The 21,066-nt window shown below is 34.4% G+C and overlaps 1 protein-coding gene across 2 annotated transcripts in view; it reads left to right on the top strand.

The window, feature by feature from the left end:
- Positions 1 to 21,066, top strand: part of TDRD3 (tudor domain containing 3) — a 150,679-nt gene that overhangs the window by 78,859 nt on the left and 50,754 nt on the right. For both annotated transcript variants that reach the window (XM_064493109.1, XM_064493108.1), the window contains exons 6-10: positions 687 to 758; positions 2,980 to 3,129; positions 7,474 to 7,614; positions 11,625 to 11,781; positions 12,492 to 12,617. In XM_064493109.1, the coding sequence (XP_064349179.1) occupies positions 687 to 758; positions 2,980 to 3,129; positions 7,474 to 7,614; positions 11,625 to 11,781; positions 12,492 to 12,617 (646 nt within the window). The remainder of the gene's footprint in view (positions 1 to 686; positions 759 to 2,979; positions 3,130 to 7,473; positions 7,615 to 11,624; positions 11,782 to 12,491; positions 12,618 to 21,066) is intronic.

Raw genomic sequence — 21,066 nt, 5'->3', positions numbered from 1 at the left:
ACCATTGGTGACTAACTCAGTCTCTAGCCTTCTAATTGCATTGTTGGTTCTTCTGACAGCTGGCCCCCAACTTGGAGCTCTCTAGGCCCACTAGTAGTCACCTCATTAATGTAAACTGAGGATGGTCAGAAGAGCTGAGTGTGAAGAACCGAATGTTCTCCTCACCCCTCTGACTCAGGAAATTTCAGGTGTTTTAGGATCTCTGTTCCAGGAACTGGGGGCAAATACCAAATATGTATTTCTTATTAAAGAGCAATATCACAGATATGTTGTTTGCTAATAGATTTTTTTGTCTAAGAATTTCATATTGAAGATAATATCCAGATAACATTTTTCTGTGGGGATTATAGTGTAAATTATTTGAAGTAAAATTCTTGCGATCAAAGTTTGTTATCTTTGTTGAGAAGGATTTTTACTGTGTTTTCTTCTTATGGGAGCAGCTTGGCCAGTACTCTGAAAACTGTATGTGAATGTGGGTTTTGGTAAGGGAAAGTTAGGGGAGAGCCTTTGCCTAACTATGGAAGTTAGGAATAAAATATTTTATATAGTTTGAAATAATAATAGATGGTTTTTTAAAAATTTCTTGTAAGAATCTACTAAAATGAGTGGATTCCTGGTACATTGTAAATGTTGTTAAATATGTTTGTAATGTATAATTTTTGTTTTATGACTCACTTTTCTCATAGAGCTTGTCAAAACACAATAGAAGCAATATTGGAACCGAAGGTGGGCCACCTCCTTTTGTGCCTTTTGGACAGGTAATGACTTTTGTTTTGGCAGGTGAATTTTATTCAGCAAAAAGTGTTTTTGATTTGTATTCAAGCTGTGTTTAGTTTTGTACTGAATTATTCACTCAGAGGTCATAGGAGTTATACGGAAATATATTAAGTACAGGAATTTGATAATGGTGGGTTTTGTTTTTTCTTTACTGTAATTAAAGTTTTGGTGTAGATTCTTTTCTTAAAAGCTATTAGCGCAAAGATTGAAACAAGAGACATACGCGAAGTGCAACTTAAAACTAATTAAGGTAAGATGGTGGTAGGGGTAGGCTGTTTTTTTTGTTTTTTTTTTTTTTTTTGAAAGAGAAAAAAGTTCAAAAGTAAGAAGACAAAAAATATGCTATAGTATCTGTTTGTCCATTAAAAACAAAAGAGAAAGAACATAAAAGTGTCAACAGAAGGAGTGACAGGAGACAAAAATTGTGAGGACTCAAGGCAGGGAAGAGCATCACTGCTTCAGGAGAGCCTCTGTCCTGACCGTCCCTGCTGGGATTCTGTTCTGCCTCCATCTAGATACCCATCTCAGTGTGGGGCTTAACTTTATTTCCAGTTGGTATTTTCTGTTTTCAACTACAGCAGCCATGATCCTTCTCTTACATAAGCTAAGAGTTTTCTGTTTCCTAACTTTCAACCCCCTTTGCTGCAAAATGTAACCTTGAGGTAGCTCCTCAACTGGCCAATATCTTGTGTTTCCTGGTTATGCTAAGCATCACATTATGTTGAGAACAGTCTCTCCCAGCTTGTCTCTGCTTTAGGCCTGAAGAGTCTGAGAATAATCCCTGTGGCTGCTTGCTCTTTGCCACATGATGCCAGTAAAATCTAGCTCTTGGTAAAAAGCCTTGCATTTGTGCTAAATTTTCCTTTGAGTTCTGGCTCAGGGTGAAGATGAGTTGGGGACACAATAGGTAGGAAACAGAGACCTATATAAAAATATTTTGATATGAAAAACAGATATCTAGTTGATCAGATAATAAATGGGGAGGATCCAAAAAACCTTTTCTGTAGGGTCTACTCAAAATTGAATAAGTCAGTCTTGCATCATGGCTGTTTAGGAAGTATTTAAAACATACAACTTTTTTATTGTGCTTTGGAACGTATTTTATTGTGCTTGGGACAGTGAAGATAAAGGGAGGCATGATTTATGTTGATGATATTCTCCTTTCTATCAATTAAAAAATCCAGAATAGAAAACAGTGTAAACATTCTAATAATTTATATTTGAAAATAATAAATGCTTTGTTTATAAGAATTTACTTTCCCCTTAAATGTTTTGGTGATAATATTTCTTTCATAAATTGCTTGTAGAGACTTATGATTTAAGTATTTTCAAGGATTTGGATAGTTTTATAGCTTTTTTTTTGTATTAGGAGGTATATAAAAAGCCATAGCTTCAAGAATATTATTTGTTTATGAAGTCCATTCTGAAAAACCCTTTTCAGCATATGTTAGCCTTGTACATGGGTTAGAGGAGAAAATACTGGCTGTGTGTTAGTGTCAGCTATTCTATATTTATATTGCTGAAAATCTGTATTTGTATAAAATATTTATTTGAGAGCATGTTTTTCTTCCTCTTTAAAATTACTGAGTTGAAAAAGGTTCATTTAATAAGATTTTTGCTGCTAGGATTAGAAGAGAACAGAATTCAGGGCTTATTTTTAGGCAATGATGGCTTTCTTAGTTTGTTTTAAGGGACTAAAAATAAAAAATTTTGCAGCCTGATTGAGGGGAAAGGGTTATGTTTTTAGCTTTTGGTTTATAAGTTCAGAGACATCTTTCTGTGTGTTAAAATAGCTGTATTACTTAACCCTCATGGGTATTGTGGCATAATGTGGAAATCAAGCTCTTAATAAAAATCTAAATTTACAGTTGTGCAATAGTCCAGGCTGTTTGAAGTTTAAAATTATTTTAAATCATTATCCTAAAATGAAACTTAGATCTCTTGGTTTGATTTATGTTTTAAATATGTGTCGTGTTGTAGGCTACATTTATTGTAGCTTTCATTTATCAGTTACAGTTATTTAAACATTATTTCGATTAGTTCTCTACCATTATTTTTAAATCCATGGGAAAGAATTGTATTTTTATGGACTCTCAGCTGTTGTGATACAAGCATTTCTTTTGAAGACATGTTGCTTTCTTATGAAAACCTTGAGTCTCTTTGGAACTACTGAAACAGTTTATTTTTATTTATTATTAACAGAAGTGTGTGTCTCATGTCCAAGTGGATAGCAGAGAACTTGATCGAAGAAAGACATTGCAAGTTACAATGCCTGTCAAACCTACAAATGATAATGATGAATTTGAAAAGCAAAGGACTGCTGCTATTGCAGAAGTTGCAAAGAGCAAAGAAGTAAGAAGCTAAATCATTATGGATTTCTCTTATTCCTTGCCATTATGTTCTATTTAGATTACCATAATCATTATTGTCTTCTTACATAAAGTAACTGAACAAACTTTTGACATTCTCCTTCCATATTTCATCAGTAAAAATATGCTCTAGTACCTTTGTTAGTTTTCATTTTTAAATCTATTGTATAGTAAAAAATACTTTTGGATTATATATGTATTTTTACATCCCCCCCTTATCATTTACTATTAATAGCCCACAGGTTTTCTTTTCATTATTTTTAATTTCTTGCTTATTTGAAATAGGTGTTTTCCCTAGTTATTTGTTGATTTTTAGATTTTGATAAGAAATTTTAATTCATGAATTAGTTGCTTAGGTAGACTTTTCTTAACCAGTGATATTGAAATAGGTTTCTTTATTCAAAACCAGTAATAAATCTTAGCTAACAGATTTAAATTCAGATTTTAAATAGGCGACTTCTTGAATTTTGGTGGTTCTTCCTTCAATGTGTCTGACTATCATCAGTCTAATGTTGGGAACATTAGAGCACAAATTCTGGAATCAGGCAGCCTGGAAGCATGTCCTGCTGACACCCCTGGATAGGTTATTTAAATTTTGTACCCTATTTTCTTTATCTATGAGAAGAGGATAACAGGGATACCTACTTCATAGGGTTACTGTGAGAATTAAAACAGATAATCTTTAAAATATTTAGAATACTACGTGGCACAGATCATGGAATTGCTGCCGAACTCAGGTTCGGCTCCTCTTCACTCAAGAATCCAATACTGAGAGACAAGGGTTGTGTTAAAGGAAGGAGAGCTTTATCGAGGAAGCCGGCAGTCCTGGGGAGAGGGTAGACTCGTGTTCCAAAAAACCAACTCCCAACTCCCCGGGTTTTGCTTGGAGATTATACAGGGAAAAGAGCAAAGGGCTGCGAACTCATGGGAAGGGGGCAGTCTTCTATTTTCAGAGATGATTATCTTAATCACACAATTTCAAGTAGCCATCAAGTCTTACTCATGGTTGGGACATTATCTAAGTTATAAATCTTTGGTTAGCTATTCCTGGAGAGTAAGGAACAACTGATTTTCAATCTTGATATGCACCATCAGCAGCAAGTTAAGCTAAGTTAAAGGTGAGCTAGGGTAGAAATTAGACCTGGTAAGCATAAGATCACAGCTATGTTAAACTGAAAAATAGAGTTGGGATAATGCTGAGGACCGAGAGTCCCTAGTTACAGTCTCACTGCCTTAGCTACAGTATTCCTTTACTAAAAGCCCTCAATAAATGTGGCAATCGCTATTTCTCAGTATTTTCTCTATTCTAAGGCACATTTAAAAAGTCATTTTTAACATTTCTGAAATTAATGCATTTTACACAGTTTACATAAAATGTATTTCTTCTTTACCAAAAAGCTATTAAAGTTGTGGATTTTCAGAAGACGATATTGGGAGTGCATCAATTTCTTAATGATTGTAGGAAAGTTGTTCTTTGGATTTACATTTTTCTCAGACAAACTTTCTTTACAGAAGTTTGTTTGATGTGGTTACTGCTATCTCTTTACTGGAATATAGTTAACATACAGTAATATGCTTCATTTTTTAAAGCCATAATTGATCACATTGTATTTTCCCATAAATAGTTGATAAATATAGGATCAAAGTTTTCTGAAGCAGAATTTAAACTTCTCAATTTACATATGAAAGAGTTTATAGAGGCTCAAAACTATAAAGGAACCTGCTTGAGGTTACACAGTGACAAGTCTAGGACCAATATATGTGTATTACAGTAGAAATCATGTCTATATCTGTGTTTATGTGTCTGTATATATAGATGAGTATACACACATATTTATATTTAATCTGAATGAACAGCAAAATCATATAACAGTGTAATTGTTCTGAAAGGATGTTTAAGTTCATCTGTTTAAGTACTTATCCGGATTTGGCAGAATCTACTGCAAATGACCAAGTGATTTTTTTTATTCCTTTTTTCCTTTAAGTTCTTCATTCAGCAAATATTTTTTGAGAACCTCGTATAAGCCAGGAAGTATTTTAAATGCTTAGGTTAAAACAATGAAGAAATAAATAGACAAGATTTTTGCCCATATCAAGCTTATATTTTAGTAAACAGTTTTGTTTTGTATTAATTTAGTAAGGGTGACAGACTATTGGCATAATATATATGTAGATTATATGGTAGATTAGAAGTTGGTAAGTGCCATGGGAAAAAATAAAAAGTAGAGTAGGATGGGGAGTTGAAAGTGCCAGTTGGTGAGGGGAGTTGGGGGTTGCAATTTAAAATAGGATGGTCAGAAATGTAGAATTCTTTAAAATTCTTGTGTAGTTTACATTCTAGTAAGGACAGTAAATAATATACTAAATAAGTAAATTGCAGATTTCAGTCTTAAATATAGTAATTTGATTAGGCTTCAAGATGGTGAGATTTGAGCCAAAACACCAAGGCAGTAAGAGAATTAGTGTTTTGGCGTCTGAGAGGAGTGTTCTAGGGAGAAGGAAAAGCTGCCGCAAGGGCTCTGAGCAGGAGTATGTTGAAGGGGGATCAGTGGAAGCAGAGAAGGCAAAGGAATAAGTTCTAGAATACAAAGTCAAGGGCGATAGTGGAGGTCAGCTTATGTCGGGTCATGTTAGCCTTCTTACAGACTCAGAAAGAAATGAGAAGCCTTGGGAGGGGTTTCAGCACTTCGGTACATCAGCAGACCTGCATTTTAAGCCTAATTCTGGCTGTTGTGTTCAGAAGAGAAGACTGGAATCAGACAAGTTAGGAAATTACTGAAGTAACTGAGGGGGAGAAAAATTTTGGTAGCGATGGCAACTGTGTAGGTGGTACAAAGTGCTCAGATTCTGGTGTTTTGAAAGTACAACCATCAGGATTTCTGAAAGATTAAATATAGAGCTTAAGAGAGGAAGTGGTGTCATGAATGACTTCAAGGCTTTTGTCCTGAAAAAATGGCAGGTTAGAGTTGCTTACCTCAAATTGAAGAAGACTGGGGTGGAACAGTTCTGTTTTGTTTTGATAAGGAAGTGCCTCCAGGAGATGGGGCTGTTTCACTGGCACCAAAAGAAAAAGCACTTTTGGAGTTATGGAATTTAAATTCTGGAAATATATTTAATTTGGAACAGATTAGGCTCCAGACTTTTCAGGTGACTATGTTCTAATATATTAAGCAAAACACTAATATTGCCGTCTGTTAATGAGTGTTTACCACATGCCAGTTATTGAATTCATCACTTCATGTTGATGATGTCATTTAATCTTCACAACATCCCAGTGAGGTAGGTTTTCTCATCCCTATTTTAAGGATGAGAAACCTGAGGCTCATGAAAGGTGGCAGTTCAGTGACTTGCCTGAGGGCAGGAAACGGAAAGTGGCTGAGCAGACTTAGCCCCAGCCTTGTCTAGCCCCGAAGCTATGTTCTTACCTATGCTACGTTGTCTCCCAGTCTAATCACATTAGAGTTGTAACATATCAATATAGACCAACATTTTTCCTTATGGTTATATAAGTAATGACTCTCAAGACATTCCAAATTATTTATTTATTTTGCTGAGATTGCAGAAACCAAAAATTGAATCTATTAATGAATCTTTGGTCTTTGAAGATGTGGTTTTAATTTTGATTTGAATTAAATTTAAATATTGTAGTGTATCAGCTACCTAACAGAGGTATTTAATGTTGTCCGTTGATACTTATCTCACATCATTTTTCTGTTTTTCAGGTTCTGTTCTGTTTCTTTACATTTTCATCTGATTCAGAATAATTTCCCAATATTATATAAATGTGTAATGAGAGTTTTAATCCAGTCTTAAAATTTATATTACTTGTCTACGTTCTTAGATTATAGAATCCTATTACTGGATCATGGACGTAATGTAACTGATTCCTAGATAGGTTTGGTGCTTTGCTAAGGATAGCCTTGCCATGTAGCTGGATTTGTAATCCGGGTCTCATGGTATCAGTCAAGTATTTTATCCTACAATCATTTTGACAGCTAATAACCATAATGCTTGTATTATTTTCTTTTCCTTTACATTGTTGTCTACTTAGGTTTATTCTGATGATTTGCTTTGGATATTTAAAGATTATAATTATGTAATTTTTAAATTGCTTCACCTGGACTTGTGGAAAGAAGAGATCATGACTAGTAGATATCGTTTAAAAAGCATTAGTTAACATTTTGTTTTCTTCCTGTAAAACATAATTAAGAAACTTTTTTAACTATTTCAGTTTTGCTAGATTTACAGTTTTTAGTCATAGCTTAGTCTTTAGGGCTTTTAAAAATACTGTGTGTTTATATTTCTTTTATCTTTCTCTTATCTGAAGACCAAGACATTTGGAGGAGGTGGTGGTGGTGCTAGAAGTAATCTCAACATGAGTGCTGCTGGTAACCGAAATAGGGAAATTTTACAGAAAGAAAAGTCAACCAAATCAGAGGGAAAGCATGAAGGTGTCTATAGAGAACTGGTAAGGCTAAAGAACTAACCACAAAGTTTATGTCTTTCATAGCCTTGAAGTTTTTTTCTTTCTCACAACCACCACTGGCTTTTTGAGTGTATTATGGATAGATGTCACAACTCTAAGAAGGCTTTCATTAAGGATTCCAGTTAACTCATGAAAAATTTGAATTGTTTGAAAAATAATTTACTTAAGTAAAATTTACATTTTACTTAACTTTCTAATATCTGAATAATGTCTTTCAGAATGGATTGATAAAAATTCATCAAATTAAATGAAAACACTCAAAGAACATTATATTCTAGAAGATGATGCATCAAACACATAGAGTTATCTGCCCTTTCTTACCCTTCCCCATATCTTTTCTCAGATTTTGTCTGAAGTGATTTTATTTCTTTTCTCAAATTTTGTCCAAAGTGATTTTGTTTCTTGGTGGAAAATGTATTGAAACAATAAATGTATATTATAGACTCAACTGCAAAGTATTCCTGGATTTTTGAGGTGACTGGAAGAGTCAGAGGTACTTCTGGTATGCCACAGTGTCCACAGATATAAGGGAACTGACAGGAGTTCATTTTCCTCTGCCTTTAGAGGTTGAATGACTTTGGATGATTTTGTCTATAGAGTGTTAAGAGTAGCTAAAGTAAAGGGGGTTCATTATCTCATATAACAAGAAATTCAGAGGTAGATGGTTAAAAAGTTTGGTAAATTCAGCAGTGTAACAATATTTGAGCTCTGTTGGGCTTTCTAGTTCTTAGCTTCCTTTTCCGGGTTACAAGATTCTCCGTGCTTCAAGCCTTCATGCAAAAAGTTCAAAGGTGGAAAGGAAAGGGGGTCATTTCTCTGTGTGTGGGTTTATAACAGGGCCAGACTATTTCTTCCTTAAATACATGACCATATTATTCTTAAAAAAAAAAGGCACTTTTCAGGTTTGAGTGGATACAGTGAGCTGAAAAAGACACAGTCTCTAACTCAAGAAGCTGTTAAACACGAATGAATTGAGAACCCTTGTCTGGATATGTCTTGCCATAGAACACCAAAGGACCTGCAGTTTAGGATTGTTGTTAGGATTAAAAAACATATGAAGAGAGTGGTGTCACAAAGATGGCAGAATAGAAAGCTCCAGAATTTTCCCATCCACCAAAACAACTATGAAGCTAAACAACATTGCTGAAACAACTATTTTAGAACCCTTTGAGCCAAGTTAGACTCTTGCAGCATACAGAGTAATGACGGATGAAGAAAGAGGCTGATCACTCACTGGCTGACCGTGGAGACAATGGAACAAAGACTCCAGTGATCACATATCACAAGGAGTATAATTCTTACAAAGAAACTTTGAAAAAAGTTACTAAACAGATTTATAACTGCAGTCTTTATCAAGTAACAACAGCAGTTCCTGAGGAGGAAGGAGAATCTGATTTCCAAAATTATTGCCATTATAGTATTCAAAAATTTCAGTTCTCAATAGAAAGTTACAAAACATACCAAAGAATAATAAAGTATGACTCATTCATAGGAGAAAAAAGAAATTGGCAGAAACTATCCCTGAAGAAAGCCCAGGCGTAGGACTTACTAAACAAAGACCTTGCATCTTAGAAATGATCGGACGTCTGAAGAGAGCCATTGACAAAAAGCTAAAAAAAATCAAAACAATATATGAACAAGTAGGGAATATCTATATAGAGATAGAAATTATAAAAAAAAGAAACAACAGAATTTCTGGATGTGAAAAGAGCAATAACTAAGATAAAAAATTTCATTAGTCAGGTTAAACATCAGACTAGATTGGGCAGAAGAATCAATGAACTTTAATATAGGGCAACTGCAATTACCCAGTCTAAGATGCAGAAAGAGAAAAGAATGAAGAAAAACAGAGCCTAAGGGACCTCTGAAATATACCGTCAAATACACCAACATACACTTGATGGGAGTCCTAACAGAGGAGAAAAAGTGAAAGAAAAAGTATAGGAAGAACTAATGCCCCCAGTTCCCAAATTTGATGAAATCATGAGTATACACATTTAAGAAAGCTCAATTAACTCCAGTAGGAGAAACTGAAAGAGAAACACTCCAAGACACACTATAATCCAGTTGTTGAAGGCTGAAGACAGAGAGGAAATCTTGAAAGCAGTGAGAGAGAAGCAAGTCATCAAATACAAGGGATCCTCAATAAACAAACAGCCAATTTTTCACTAGAAACTATGGGGGTAAGAAAGCAGTGGGGTGATATACTGAAAGAAAAAAACTTAACCAATAATTCCATATTCAGAAAAACTATCATTTAAGAATGAAGGAGACTGTTAAAAGGACAATTTGAAATACTAGTGTAAGTTTGAATGTACATGAATTATTCTAATGACCAGGTCTCCAGTTCTTTTGCATGTTGCATGGTTTTCAGTTCTTTATTTTCAACAATTGAAGGAATACTTGATTGGGATGTTAGTGATAGGTCCTTAAAATTATTTTTGATAATAGATGGTATTATAGGTTGAATTTTGCCCCATCCACCACTCCTCCCTCCCCCAAGATATGTTGAAGTCATTCACCACTAGTATCTTAAAATGTGACTCTATTTGGAAATAGGATCTTCACAGAGGTATCAAGTTAAAAAGAGGTCATTAGGGTGGGCCCTAATCCAGTATGACCCAATTCAGTCTCCTTATAAAGAGGGGAAATTTAGACACAGAGACAGACATAAACAGAGGGAAGTTGACCTGAAGATACCCAGTGAGAAGGTAGCCGCACAGCTGGAGTGATGCATCTATAAGCCAAGGAATTACCAGCAAACAACAGAAGCTAAAAGAGGCGAGGAAGGTTTTCCCCTAGAACTCTCAGAAAGAGCATGGCCCTGCCAACACCTTCAATGAGAGTTTGGTTAACAAGTCAAGTTAACAAGAAAGGTAGAATAAGCTATACCAACATTGGATAGTAATTGATTATTAAAAGTGTTTTTGGTAAAGTTCTATATGTAGGAAAACATTCTTAATTAGATGTTTACTTGGGAAATAATTGTGAGAGGGAAAGGCTTTGGAAGTTTGATTATTTTTTTACATTCAGATAAGAAGGGTGAATTACGGTTTTAATGTCCAATCCTTTTTACATTTACTTCAGCGTATCTACAGCAGGGATGTAAATATCCTCTTTTGTGTCAACTCTGATCTATTGACAGTTGCTACTGTATTTAGAAAGGATTTTATGTTTGGAAGGATACAATTAGGGTTTTTCAAAAAGTGCTGTGCATTTACCAGTGTCTTTGTAGGTATCAGAGTGGCTGTCTACAACGTGCATGCCATGTGTGTGCTATCTTAAAGCCTTTTCATCCTAACTCCTAGTGTACAAGTTAGTTATGTATTCCTCAGGTGGTTATAATTCAATAGATTTCTTCACAGGATTAAGTTTATGTTACTTAAACAGTTCTTTAATTCTACTCAGTGTAGATTTTTCAAGATTTGGAGTTCTGACGTTTGAAAGTAGGTTTTTCTATTGGGGTACAGGCTATCAAAGGATCATAGGTAGTATTGCTGATAAATATAGAGCAGAATACTGAAACAATAGAGAGTAGAGAAAAACAAAGCTACTGAGATGGTACCATTTTGTTAGCTTCTTTTTATACTTTGCATTTTTGGGGAGGTGCTATATAAATTGCATTTCCTTAGGATGGAGAAGTTATCGACCATGAAAATTTTTATTAGGTAGTTTTCATTGCTTGTATTATTTTGCAAAACCTTATTCTGAAATATCATAAAATTAATTTTTTGTTTGTTTTGCATTTGTAATAGTACTTGTGAAGTCAAGAGAGTACTCAAGGCACAACCTTGCATATCACAGATAGGTCCTTGACTGTTGGTGTGAAAAACAGCAAGTGAATGATGTATCAATACCACATTTTTTCTGTAAACATCAGATGTAGTTTTTGGTTTAAAATTTTAGTTAATCTTTTACCTGATTTTAGTTAAAATCTTAGACCTTGCTTATTTATTGGCTATCAGCATAGCTCTTCTCTTTATTTCTTACAGGTTGACGAGAAGGCTCTGAAGCACATAACAGAAATGGGTTTTAGTAAAGAAGCTTCAAGGCAAGCTCTGATGGATAATGACAACAACTTGGAAGCAGCACTGAATGTCCTTCTTAACAGCAATAAACAGAAGCCTGTTACAGGTCCACCTCTGAGAGGTACAATTCATGAAGTAGTGTGCCAGGCAGTGTGACTTGCTTTTCGGGGAACTGCATGTTGTCCGCAGGGGCTGGGTTTTGTTGCTGTGATAGCTGTAACTTCACTTCCCATCGTAGTAGGTGGTGGGAGGCCAGTTTTCCAACCACAGAGACCTGTGTAGATTGCTTGTAGTCTCATTGTCTTTATCTTTACACAAGTAGTCTAATACCTCATTTCACAGGGTCATGAGTAATACAGAAGATATAATATAAAGTAACTCCCTCTGTTAATCATCTCCAGAACTATGCCACTCGTATAAGTGACTAAATAGTCTACAAACTTTTAAAAATTAACAGAAATGTGACTTTTATTTAGTATTATTTTTAAATTATTGTATTGTCAAATGTATTACGTGATTTTTTAAAAAATTCCTAATCCTATTAAAAAGTAAGTGATTAAGGAAAAGTTTTATTAAAGTGATTTATTTTCCTTAAAAGATAATTTCCACGAACAAATTCAAATTTCTAGGTAGATCATATAGAGGATGAAAAATACTAGTTACTATAATCATTTAAAAACATTTTTATTATAAAAGATGTAGAATATACAGAAAAATATGAAAAGAAATATATATAAAGTTCTACTTAAGATGTCTACTGATTATATTTTAGTGTATATTCTCTTTTTGGTTTTGCATGTATAAGGTCTATTTCTTGCTTTCCTTGTTAAGGTAAAGGAAAAGGCAGAGGGCGAATAAGATCAGAAGATGAAGAGGAACTGGGAAATGCAAGGCCGTCAGCACCAAGCACATTGTTTGATTTCCTGGAGTCTAAAATGGGGACTTTGAGTGTGGAAGGTAGGCTAACTTAAAGTAGATTTCTTTTTAAAACACCAAACTTTATTTGGATTTGTATAAAAAGAGATAAAATAAACTGACAATAAGAACATCTATTCTGGGTTTTATAAATGTATTTAATCACAAATTTCCTATTTGACAAAAGCACAGAAGGAAAATTTTAACTGTTGCATGCTGAAAATACTAAATGGCAGCTTATTTTGCACTCTACCTGTTTGATGGGCAATATCACCAAACTCTTTCCCTCAGTTTTACTAGATGACAGATTTAGCTATGAAAACAGAGTATTATGTCAGATAAATTATTATTGTATAATCTTAAATAACTTATGTTGATTGTGAAATTGGTCTTTTTTTTCCTCTACATATTACGTGTTGTATGAAAATATGTGGTAGGGTTAAAAGAGCACAGTGAGCGAATAAGCTCCCACATTGTGATATATTTTAGTATGGTGTATTTCAGTGATTAACATAATACTGAAAAAGAAATAAACATGTTAAATGTTTATTTTTTTATTTAAGCATGGAATATGATAAATGTTTTCTAAGACTGTGAAACTTTTAAATATTATTCCAAAAAGTGAGGGAAATATCCTTGTAGATTTAGTTTTCTCTTTCAGATATATTTTGAATTAAATATAAGCTCAAAGATAAAATGCCTTTATAATAAATTTGAAGTGCACAGGTTTCATGAAAATGGGGTCTTTTGTTAGATTACAAAGAAAAGATAATGCATTTTTTGAAAAACAAATGTTTGATGTAGAATGTAGATGAGATTTACTAAGTAGAGCAGTGTTTTTTTGCTTTTAAAGCATGATGAATTAATTTTCTATTGCTGTTTAACAAACTACCACAACGTCAGTGGCTTAAGACAACGCAAACATTTGATCTCATGGTTTCTGTCATTCAGGAGTCCAAGCACAGCTTAGTTGCGATCTCCGATCAAGGTCTCACATACTGAAATGAATATTTCAGCTGGGGCTGTGATCTTGCCTAAGGCTTGGTCCTCTTACAAGCTCACAACCGGCTGTGATCTTGCTTAAGGCTTGGTCCTCTTACAAGCTCACTGGTTGTGAGCAAAATTCACTTCCTTTTGGACTTAAGACTGACATCTTTGCTTTCTTGTTTGATGTTTCCTGGGGAGTTCTTTCAGCTCCTGGAGGCCCTTAGGTCCTACCACATGACCCCTCTCTAGGTGGTTCACAACTTGTTTGCTTCTGCAAGGTTAGCGGGAGAATCTCTACTGCTTCTTAAAATCTCTCTGACTTCCAGATACTTTTGTCCCAACTTCCCTTTATACTATCCCAATCAGAGCTCCTTTGATTTCCTTTTATCCTTCTGCCTCCTACATTTGCTTTTGACTCCTAGTGTGTCTCCTAAATCATAATGAGGTTGAGACCAAGAATGGTAATTCTAATGTGACCTGTGTGTCTGTCATCTTTCAGTTCTCACAGAACACATCCTATACCAACAAAATTTCATAATATTAGCATTCAACTTGGAAAAAGGTATCGAAGTTAATTAAGGTACTTGACATGAATAATACACTCAAAACCAAATATCAGTGTTAGATTTACTTCTGAGGGGACAGAAATTTATGAACACATCTGTTAATATTGGATATTGTTATAGTAGACTATTTTGTATTTACATTATTATTATTAATATGATACAGAGTCAGCTAGAATGTGAGAAAGATATAGACATTATAATAGTATTCCATGCCCTTGATTTTCACAAGGAATATAACCTGTGACCTTCATAAATCCCCAAATTCAAAAAATTAGATATTTCTAATATTTGTGTAGTCTCTTAAATTTTATCTAAATTAACATGTTCCTTTAATCATCCTGACACCAGAAATTACCCCCACCAACTTATATTAGAGTTTTCTGTCATATCTGATGACCACTATTCTTAGAGAAGCGAATTTTTATTCTAACCTAGAAGTGTGGGGAGGCCAGCTGATCAAGATGGGAGGTGGGCAGAGGCTTCTTAGAGTAGGTGGCATTTAGACAAGGAAGAGTGTTGGGAGAAGGGCAGTCCAGATGGAGGGAACTCTGCGTGTCCAGGCTTGGAGGCATCAGAGCACCAGTTCCTGTGCCTGGGAGATCATGGGAGAGATGGAGATGAAGGTCAGATGTGGAAGTGGTAGGCTGGAGCCAGGTCCAGAGGATTTTGTTCTAAGGAGTTTTTATTTTATTCAGATGACATTGCAAAGACATTAAAGGGTTCTTTACATGAAAATAATAAAGTTTGGTGCTTTCAGAAAAAAAAAAATTTCTATTGGCAAGGTGGAAAATGGGATTGAGATGGAAGTGAGGCTATAATTTTATGTGTTGTGAGAAGTTACTCTATCCCATACTATACTGTATGTGTACTATAGTATACATAAAATAACTATAAATGCAGTATTTTATGTAGTATTTATTTGTACATGGTCTGTGATAAGTGTCAGGAGTACAAAATTTAATAAAATACCTCATTCAAAAAATTCAGGGAAATAGTTGGATTACAATTTGTAGCTTTTGCCCTAAAATAATTATTGTCTTATAATTTTATTTATTTATGTTTATATCATCAGTGTCATTGTTTGGGTTGGCGACAGTCCTAAATTGATTATAAAGATGTAATCATGATTTAGTGAAGTGTGTATTTGGGGTTTTAAAATGTTTGCTTCTAAATCCGTTGAATGATCAAACCTCTCTTGCTTCTATGTTTTGTATCATTTAAGCTGTCTTGAGGGTTTTGTTTCATTTGGGTACCCCTAGAAGTCATGTTTTAGCTGAATAAGCCTAGGCCTGGATGGACTTATTATATCATATCGGATTCTATGCAAAGTGTTAGGCGTGTTGAAAAAAAGAAAAATCCTCTAAGAATGTGTTTCTGACAAATTTAATACAGGTAAGTAAAGCATTTACTTTCACGTGGCATTATATAATTTTCTCTAAAAGAACAAAAGGCACTGTCATTTCTTTATTCTGATTTTTAAAAACTTCCATAAGAGGTCCAGGCATACCATGGAGATAATGCGAGTTCGGTTCCAGACCATCACGATAAAGCAAATATCTCAATGAAGCGAGTCACACAAATGTTTTTGATTTCCCAGTGCATATAAAAGTTATGTTTACACTATACTGTAGTCTATTAAGTGTGCAATAGCATTATATCTAAAAAAATACATAATATACCTTAACTAAAAATTAGTTTATTGCTCAGAAATGCTAACCATCTTCTAACAATTCAGAGTTGCCATGAACCTTCAATTTGTAAAAAGATGCAGTATTGGCAAAGTGCAGTGAAGTGAAGTGCAATAAAATGAAGTATGCCTGTAATTGATCATCACATGCACTTTTCCTAGAGAATTTCTCTTATCATTAACTGTATTTGTTGTACCTTTTAATTAGAATCAAATATAATTCTAGTTGACATTATTATCAACATTCTGAAAAAAATGATGTTAGATTACGTCATTTTATGAGAGTAATCATTAACATGTTCTATATGATATGTAGTGATTTGAGGTCAAATTGGGAATATTCAGTTGCTCAGTTTGTGATAGGGTTCTGTTCCAAAAGGATCTTATTTATAGTTTTATATATAGGGTTTTTTTTCTTTTTGAATTTGGTTTTATAGAGTAGATATAGTTAACGGCCAGATTTTCAGGCTAACTTTCAAAAGTCAGTTTTTCCATACCTTAAGTTTACCAAAATATTACTTCATCAAAATATTATTTCAGTAATACATAACTACAGTTTAAAACAATGCCCACTGGAAATACGTATTTTAAGTTTAACTTGGGAGAGAAGGAGCAGGTCTGATTCTATCATGGAAGGTACCTGATTTGGCCAGAGATAGAGGGAGGGGATGCTTTAACACAGTAAAGTTATGTAGAAAGTTACGGTTTTAACTTTCTACATCTAAATAAGACCAGGACAGCCTTAATTTGTTCTGAATGAGGAACAAAGGGCATTGTGAGACAAGTGGACAGAGTAACTCTCTTAAATTTCATACTTCTCTATTTCTTTGTTTTTCTAGCTTATTTTGTAAATTAAGTATGTGTTACAAGCTTTTTTTATATTTCTCCATATTTTGTGTCAAAGTTTTAAAAAGTAGAGAATGTAATCCAGTTATATAAAGGGTAACACTTGAAAGAAAAGATATGAACAGAATTCAAATAGAGATATCTTTTATGAAAAGGATAAGGTTTAAAATTAAACGAATGTAGGCACAAAGAACTCATCCATCATTCGTAAATGTTGGACATGGTCATAGGTGATCCAACTTCCTCTTTGCAGGACCCAGTCTCATTTCCTACTTTTCCTCTTTTATTCCTTGACTCATAGAATTCTGTAATCTCTCAGGAAGCATGAGTATCTGATTCTCAGACCTTTTGATTTCAGAAGAGCACCTCATTGCTAGTTGCATCTGTGTCCTTTCCACTTTCAGGCTTGCCAGCTTGTTTCTTCTTTGTAGAACTTACTGAAGGCAGCAAGTTGTATCCAACCCCTTTCATCACCCTGACATTTTCACACTAAGTTCTCTAAAGCATTGGCCTCATTAGTTGAGTGGTCAGTTCTAAGACAATAGGCTATAGTTTAACTGTTCAATGAAGAGTGCCAACTTCCTATTAGGGGAGGAGGGCACTTTCACTACCTGCACCCTTCCTTTACTAAACAAGTTTTACATTTTAGGTTCTGTCACTAGTATCACTCTTTTTACCTGGCACCAATTTCTAAATTAGTTTGCTTTAAGCTATAAGCCACAGAAATCCAAATAAGGAAAAAAGTAATTTTTTGGCTAGCATAACTAGAAAGCTTTCTTTGTTTCTGAATTGTGCTTTTTTGTGTGTTGACTGACTGTCTTCACATAGTAGCAAAGACTGGCCCAGGTATCACCAAGTATAGCGTAAGGCCAACATACAAGGGGGCATAATGACATGTAAAAGTAGGCAAGTAAAGACTCATCTCAATTTTGCAAGCACATTTTTCTGGGAAGAGATGGATACCTTTTATCATATAATTATTGATTCCTCAAGCTCTGCTGAGTCCCACTGGGGATGTTGGCATTGGTGTGTGTGAAGTGGCTGGAATGAATCCAAAGAGACTTGGGTAAAAGAGTACTATAGTTGTCGGTGTCAAATCTTCATTTATAATATGAAAAAGTAATCCAAAAATATTTCTCAGAAACAAGTGGTCCTTATACCTGGAAGATCAGACAGAAAAAGACCTTCCATCTTCTAATGTCTGTATCTGCCCCCTTCTTAGTCAGGAGAGCCTCGGACATCCTAATTGATTCTATCAGGAATATCTGTCAAAGGGAAGGAGAACTTCCCATCAAAGTAGAATTCTGTTACCAAAAGAAGGGGAAAGGATTGGACAGGATTCTGGGACAGATAAACACAACTGATTCTGCACTAACTGAACTCACAGCTCTTGCATTTACTGGTTGTGTGTCTTTGGGCAAGTTATGTAATCTCTTAAACCTTAATTTCTTTTTTGGGAAATGGGGGAATAGTAGCAGCACCTAAGTTGAGAGTTGCTGAGAAGACCAAACTGGATTATGCATATAAAGTGCTAAGCACAATGTGTGGCACATAGGCCTCCATATAATGGTATCTCTGCCATCACCACCACTACCCTTGTCGACATGATCATCATTGTGGTTAGCAATAGTGGCAGTAGCATCCTCTACTCATTGTCTCTTCATCTCCATCCCCACTACCCTACTTTAGGTCCTCATCAACCCTCCACTGACTCTTTGCAGAACTTTGTCATCTCATCCTTCATAATGCAGTGAGTGATCTTTCAAAACACAAATTTGATCCCACTACCCCCTTGCTTGAAATGCTCCATTGACTCTTGTTGGCAGAATAAAATTCAGACTATATTACATGTCCTGTTTTTGTGGTGTTCCATTTCTCTATTTTCTATGGATTTTGTGAGAGGTAGCATTTGTCTTCGTTAACAATACTGTGTAATTTCAAATTCCATGTAATATTTAGATATAAATAATAGATTTAGATATTAGCAGATATAGTATTAATGGTTGATGGGTAATGCACATGAAGTTGCAACTTTTGATGGTTGTTAGGTATCTTTTTTTAAAATTTTTGTTTAATCAAGTTTTGAGCCATATGGATTTATAGCTCGGACTTTGAAGACTGAAGAATAGGGACGACAGGAAGGAAATGTGATAGAATGGTAATAGTTTAATTGGAAAGGCAGGAAACAAGGTCTAGAAGAGAGAGAATGTGTGTTAGACTAGATGTTCTTGTGAGGGATTTCCTCAAGAAAGAATTGCCCATATATTGACTCTTGTGTCTGTTTACATTTAATTGCATCAGACAACATTCCTCTTCATTTCCTCATGCAACTGATTGATTCAAATTAATGTTTGAATGCTTCCTTGGAAGTCAGGGATGAATGGTTGCTATGGAAATAGCCATAAGATGTTAGCAAAATAGAGAAAATATGTAGCTATCTATTTACTACCTATCACTTTCAGTCTATTTCTAACCACCCCTATGACTTTTCCAGGCCTTGACTTTTCCTTATAGGACTGATTCCTTTTTCCCATTCCTTTTTTTTTTTTTTTTTTTATAGTGGAAATTTGCCCCGTATGTCTAGATAGTGATTTAAGGTTAACTTGAATTAGTTGTTTTCCAGTTCTGTTTTGTGGACTTGTAACCTTAACAGTGAATAGTCTATACCAGTGCTACTTAATGTCTGATTTCGAACAAGTACAGATAAGTACTAAAATTGAGAGTATTTCAGAAACTCTTTTAGCAATTTGTCAGTGCCTCAACATTTTGTAAAAATAAGTTAATAGTTAATTGGAAATTAAAACCAGAACCAACAAATACAACAAGAATTCTGGTCCTTGGCTAGAGTTACTTTGAAATGCTCTGGTCTATATTGTTATGACATTGTCGTCCCTAGATTTGCAAGCATTCTGACAGCATAGTGCCTGACAGTTTCCTTTTGTCAAGGGAGGTAGTTTAAGGTGTTAGATAAAATGTGAGGTAGAAAGTGAAAATATGCCACAGTCATGCACATGAAATGTCCTGATTATGAATGTAAATTTAATGTTATTTGAATTTGATTATTGATTGTATATAGAAATTTATATATGGGTTTAAGGATAACTTTAGTGGAAATTTTGGAATATAGTATATAGAAATGTTGTTAAAATTAACTTGCCATATATTTGAAATGTACTTTTTAAAGATATGTTAGTTTTTTTTAAAAAAAATCAAGAAGAGACACTAAACAGGCAGTTGAATTTAGAGATCAAGTAGAGGTGGAAGAGCCAGCAGAGGAAGCTGAGAAAGCAGCTGCCAAAAAGTAAGAGGAGTATGAAGGAACCTGAGAGATAAGGATGGGAAGTATCCATGAGATTTACATAGCATCAGTTACCTGCTGGAATGTTTGACAACTGGTTCTGGGGGAAGAGGTGGGAGGCAGGGGAGGGATGCTCTGATTTTCAGCTTTCCTTGATTTCTGTGTTATAAATATTCCCACTGTGGCTACTTTCAACAGTTTCACAACCAGATTGCAGATTTTCTGAAAATTTAATGATCAGTTTTTGTGCCCTGTTCAGACTGGCTCCAATACATCACTGATTGGAGACCTTGACAAAAATAGTGTCTGTGAGGTAGTGGGGCTAGAAGAAGAGCTGAAGGATATCCAGTAGGTAAATGTTCTATGGGCATTGAAATGATTATTTTGAAGAGAATGGTAAGAAAGAACATATTTGATATAGTATGAAAAAGCTTTAGGCTTGGAGTGATGGGCAGTTTTCTGTCTGTAACATTTTTTTTAAACTTTTTTTTTTATTGAGTTATAGTCAGTTTACAATGTTGTGTCTATTTCCAGTGTAGAGCACAAGTTTTCAGTTATACATGAACATACATATATTCATTGTCGCATTCTTTTTCTCTGTGAGCTACCACAAGATCTTGTGAATATTTCCCTGTGCACGTATTTTTAAAAGGCTACATTTTATTATAGTAAAAAATAAATTTTACTATATGGAGAACATAACCATTTAACATAATCATTTAACAACTACTTGTGTTTATATGTATCTGTTAGGAATGAGATATAGTTCCTTGTCTTAAGCTTTGTAATCTAAGTCAGAATTCATACAGAATAAATTTATAGAGGAAGTAATTTTTTAGAGGAAACAAAGTATGTAAGTTTTGAGCTGACAGACGAATTTTTATAGTCAAAGAGTTTTGTGATCATTACAGAATATACATAATGTCTAAAGATGTTTTACAGAAAAGCCCCGATTTGGATAATTGAGAAGATTAGTTGAAAATTTTGATGTGAAAAAATATGTATAATCTGGTTCATATATAGACATCAAAGTATTAGAAAGTGTTATGCTTCTGTTTTAATGCGAATTCATATACTAATCAGTTAATACCATCTTTTTGTAACAAA

The sequence above is a fragment of the Camelus dromedarius genome, chromosome 13 (genome assembly GCF_036321535.1).
Source record: "Camelus dromedarius isolate mCamDro1 chromosome 13, mCamDro1.pat, whole genome shotgun sequence".
NCBI classification, from domain to species: domain Eukaryota; kingdom Metazoa; phylum Chordata; class Mammalia; order Artiodactyla; family Camelidae; genus Camelus; species Camelus dromedarius.
This window is presented reverse-complemented; position numbering and strand designations above follow the sequence as displayed.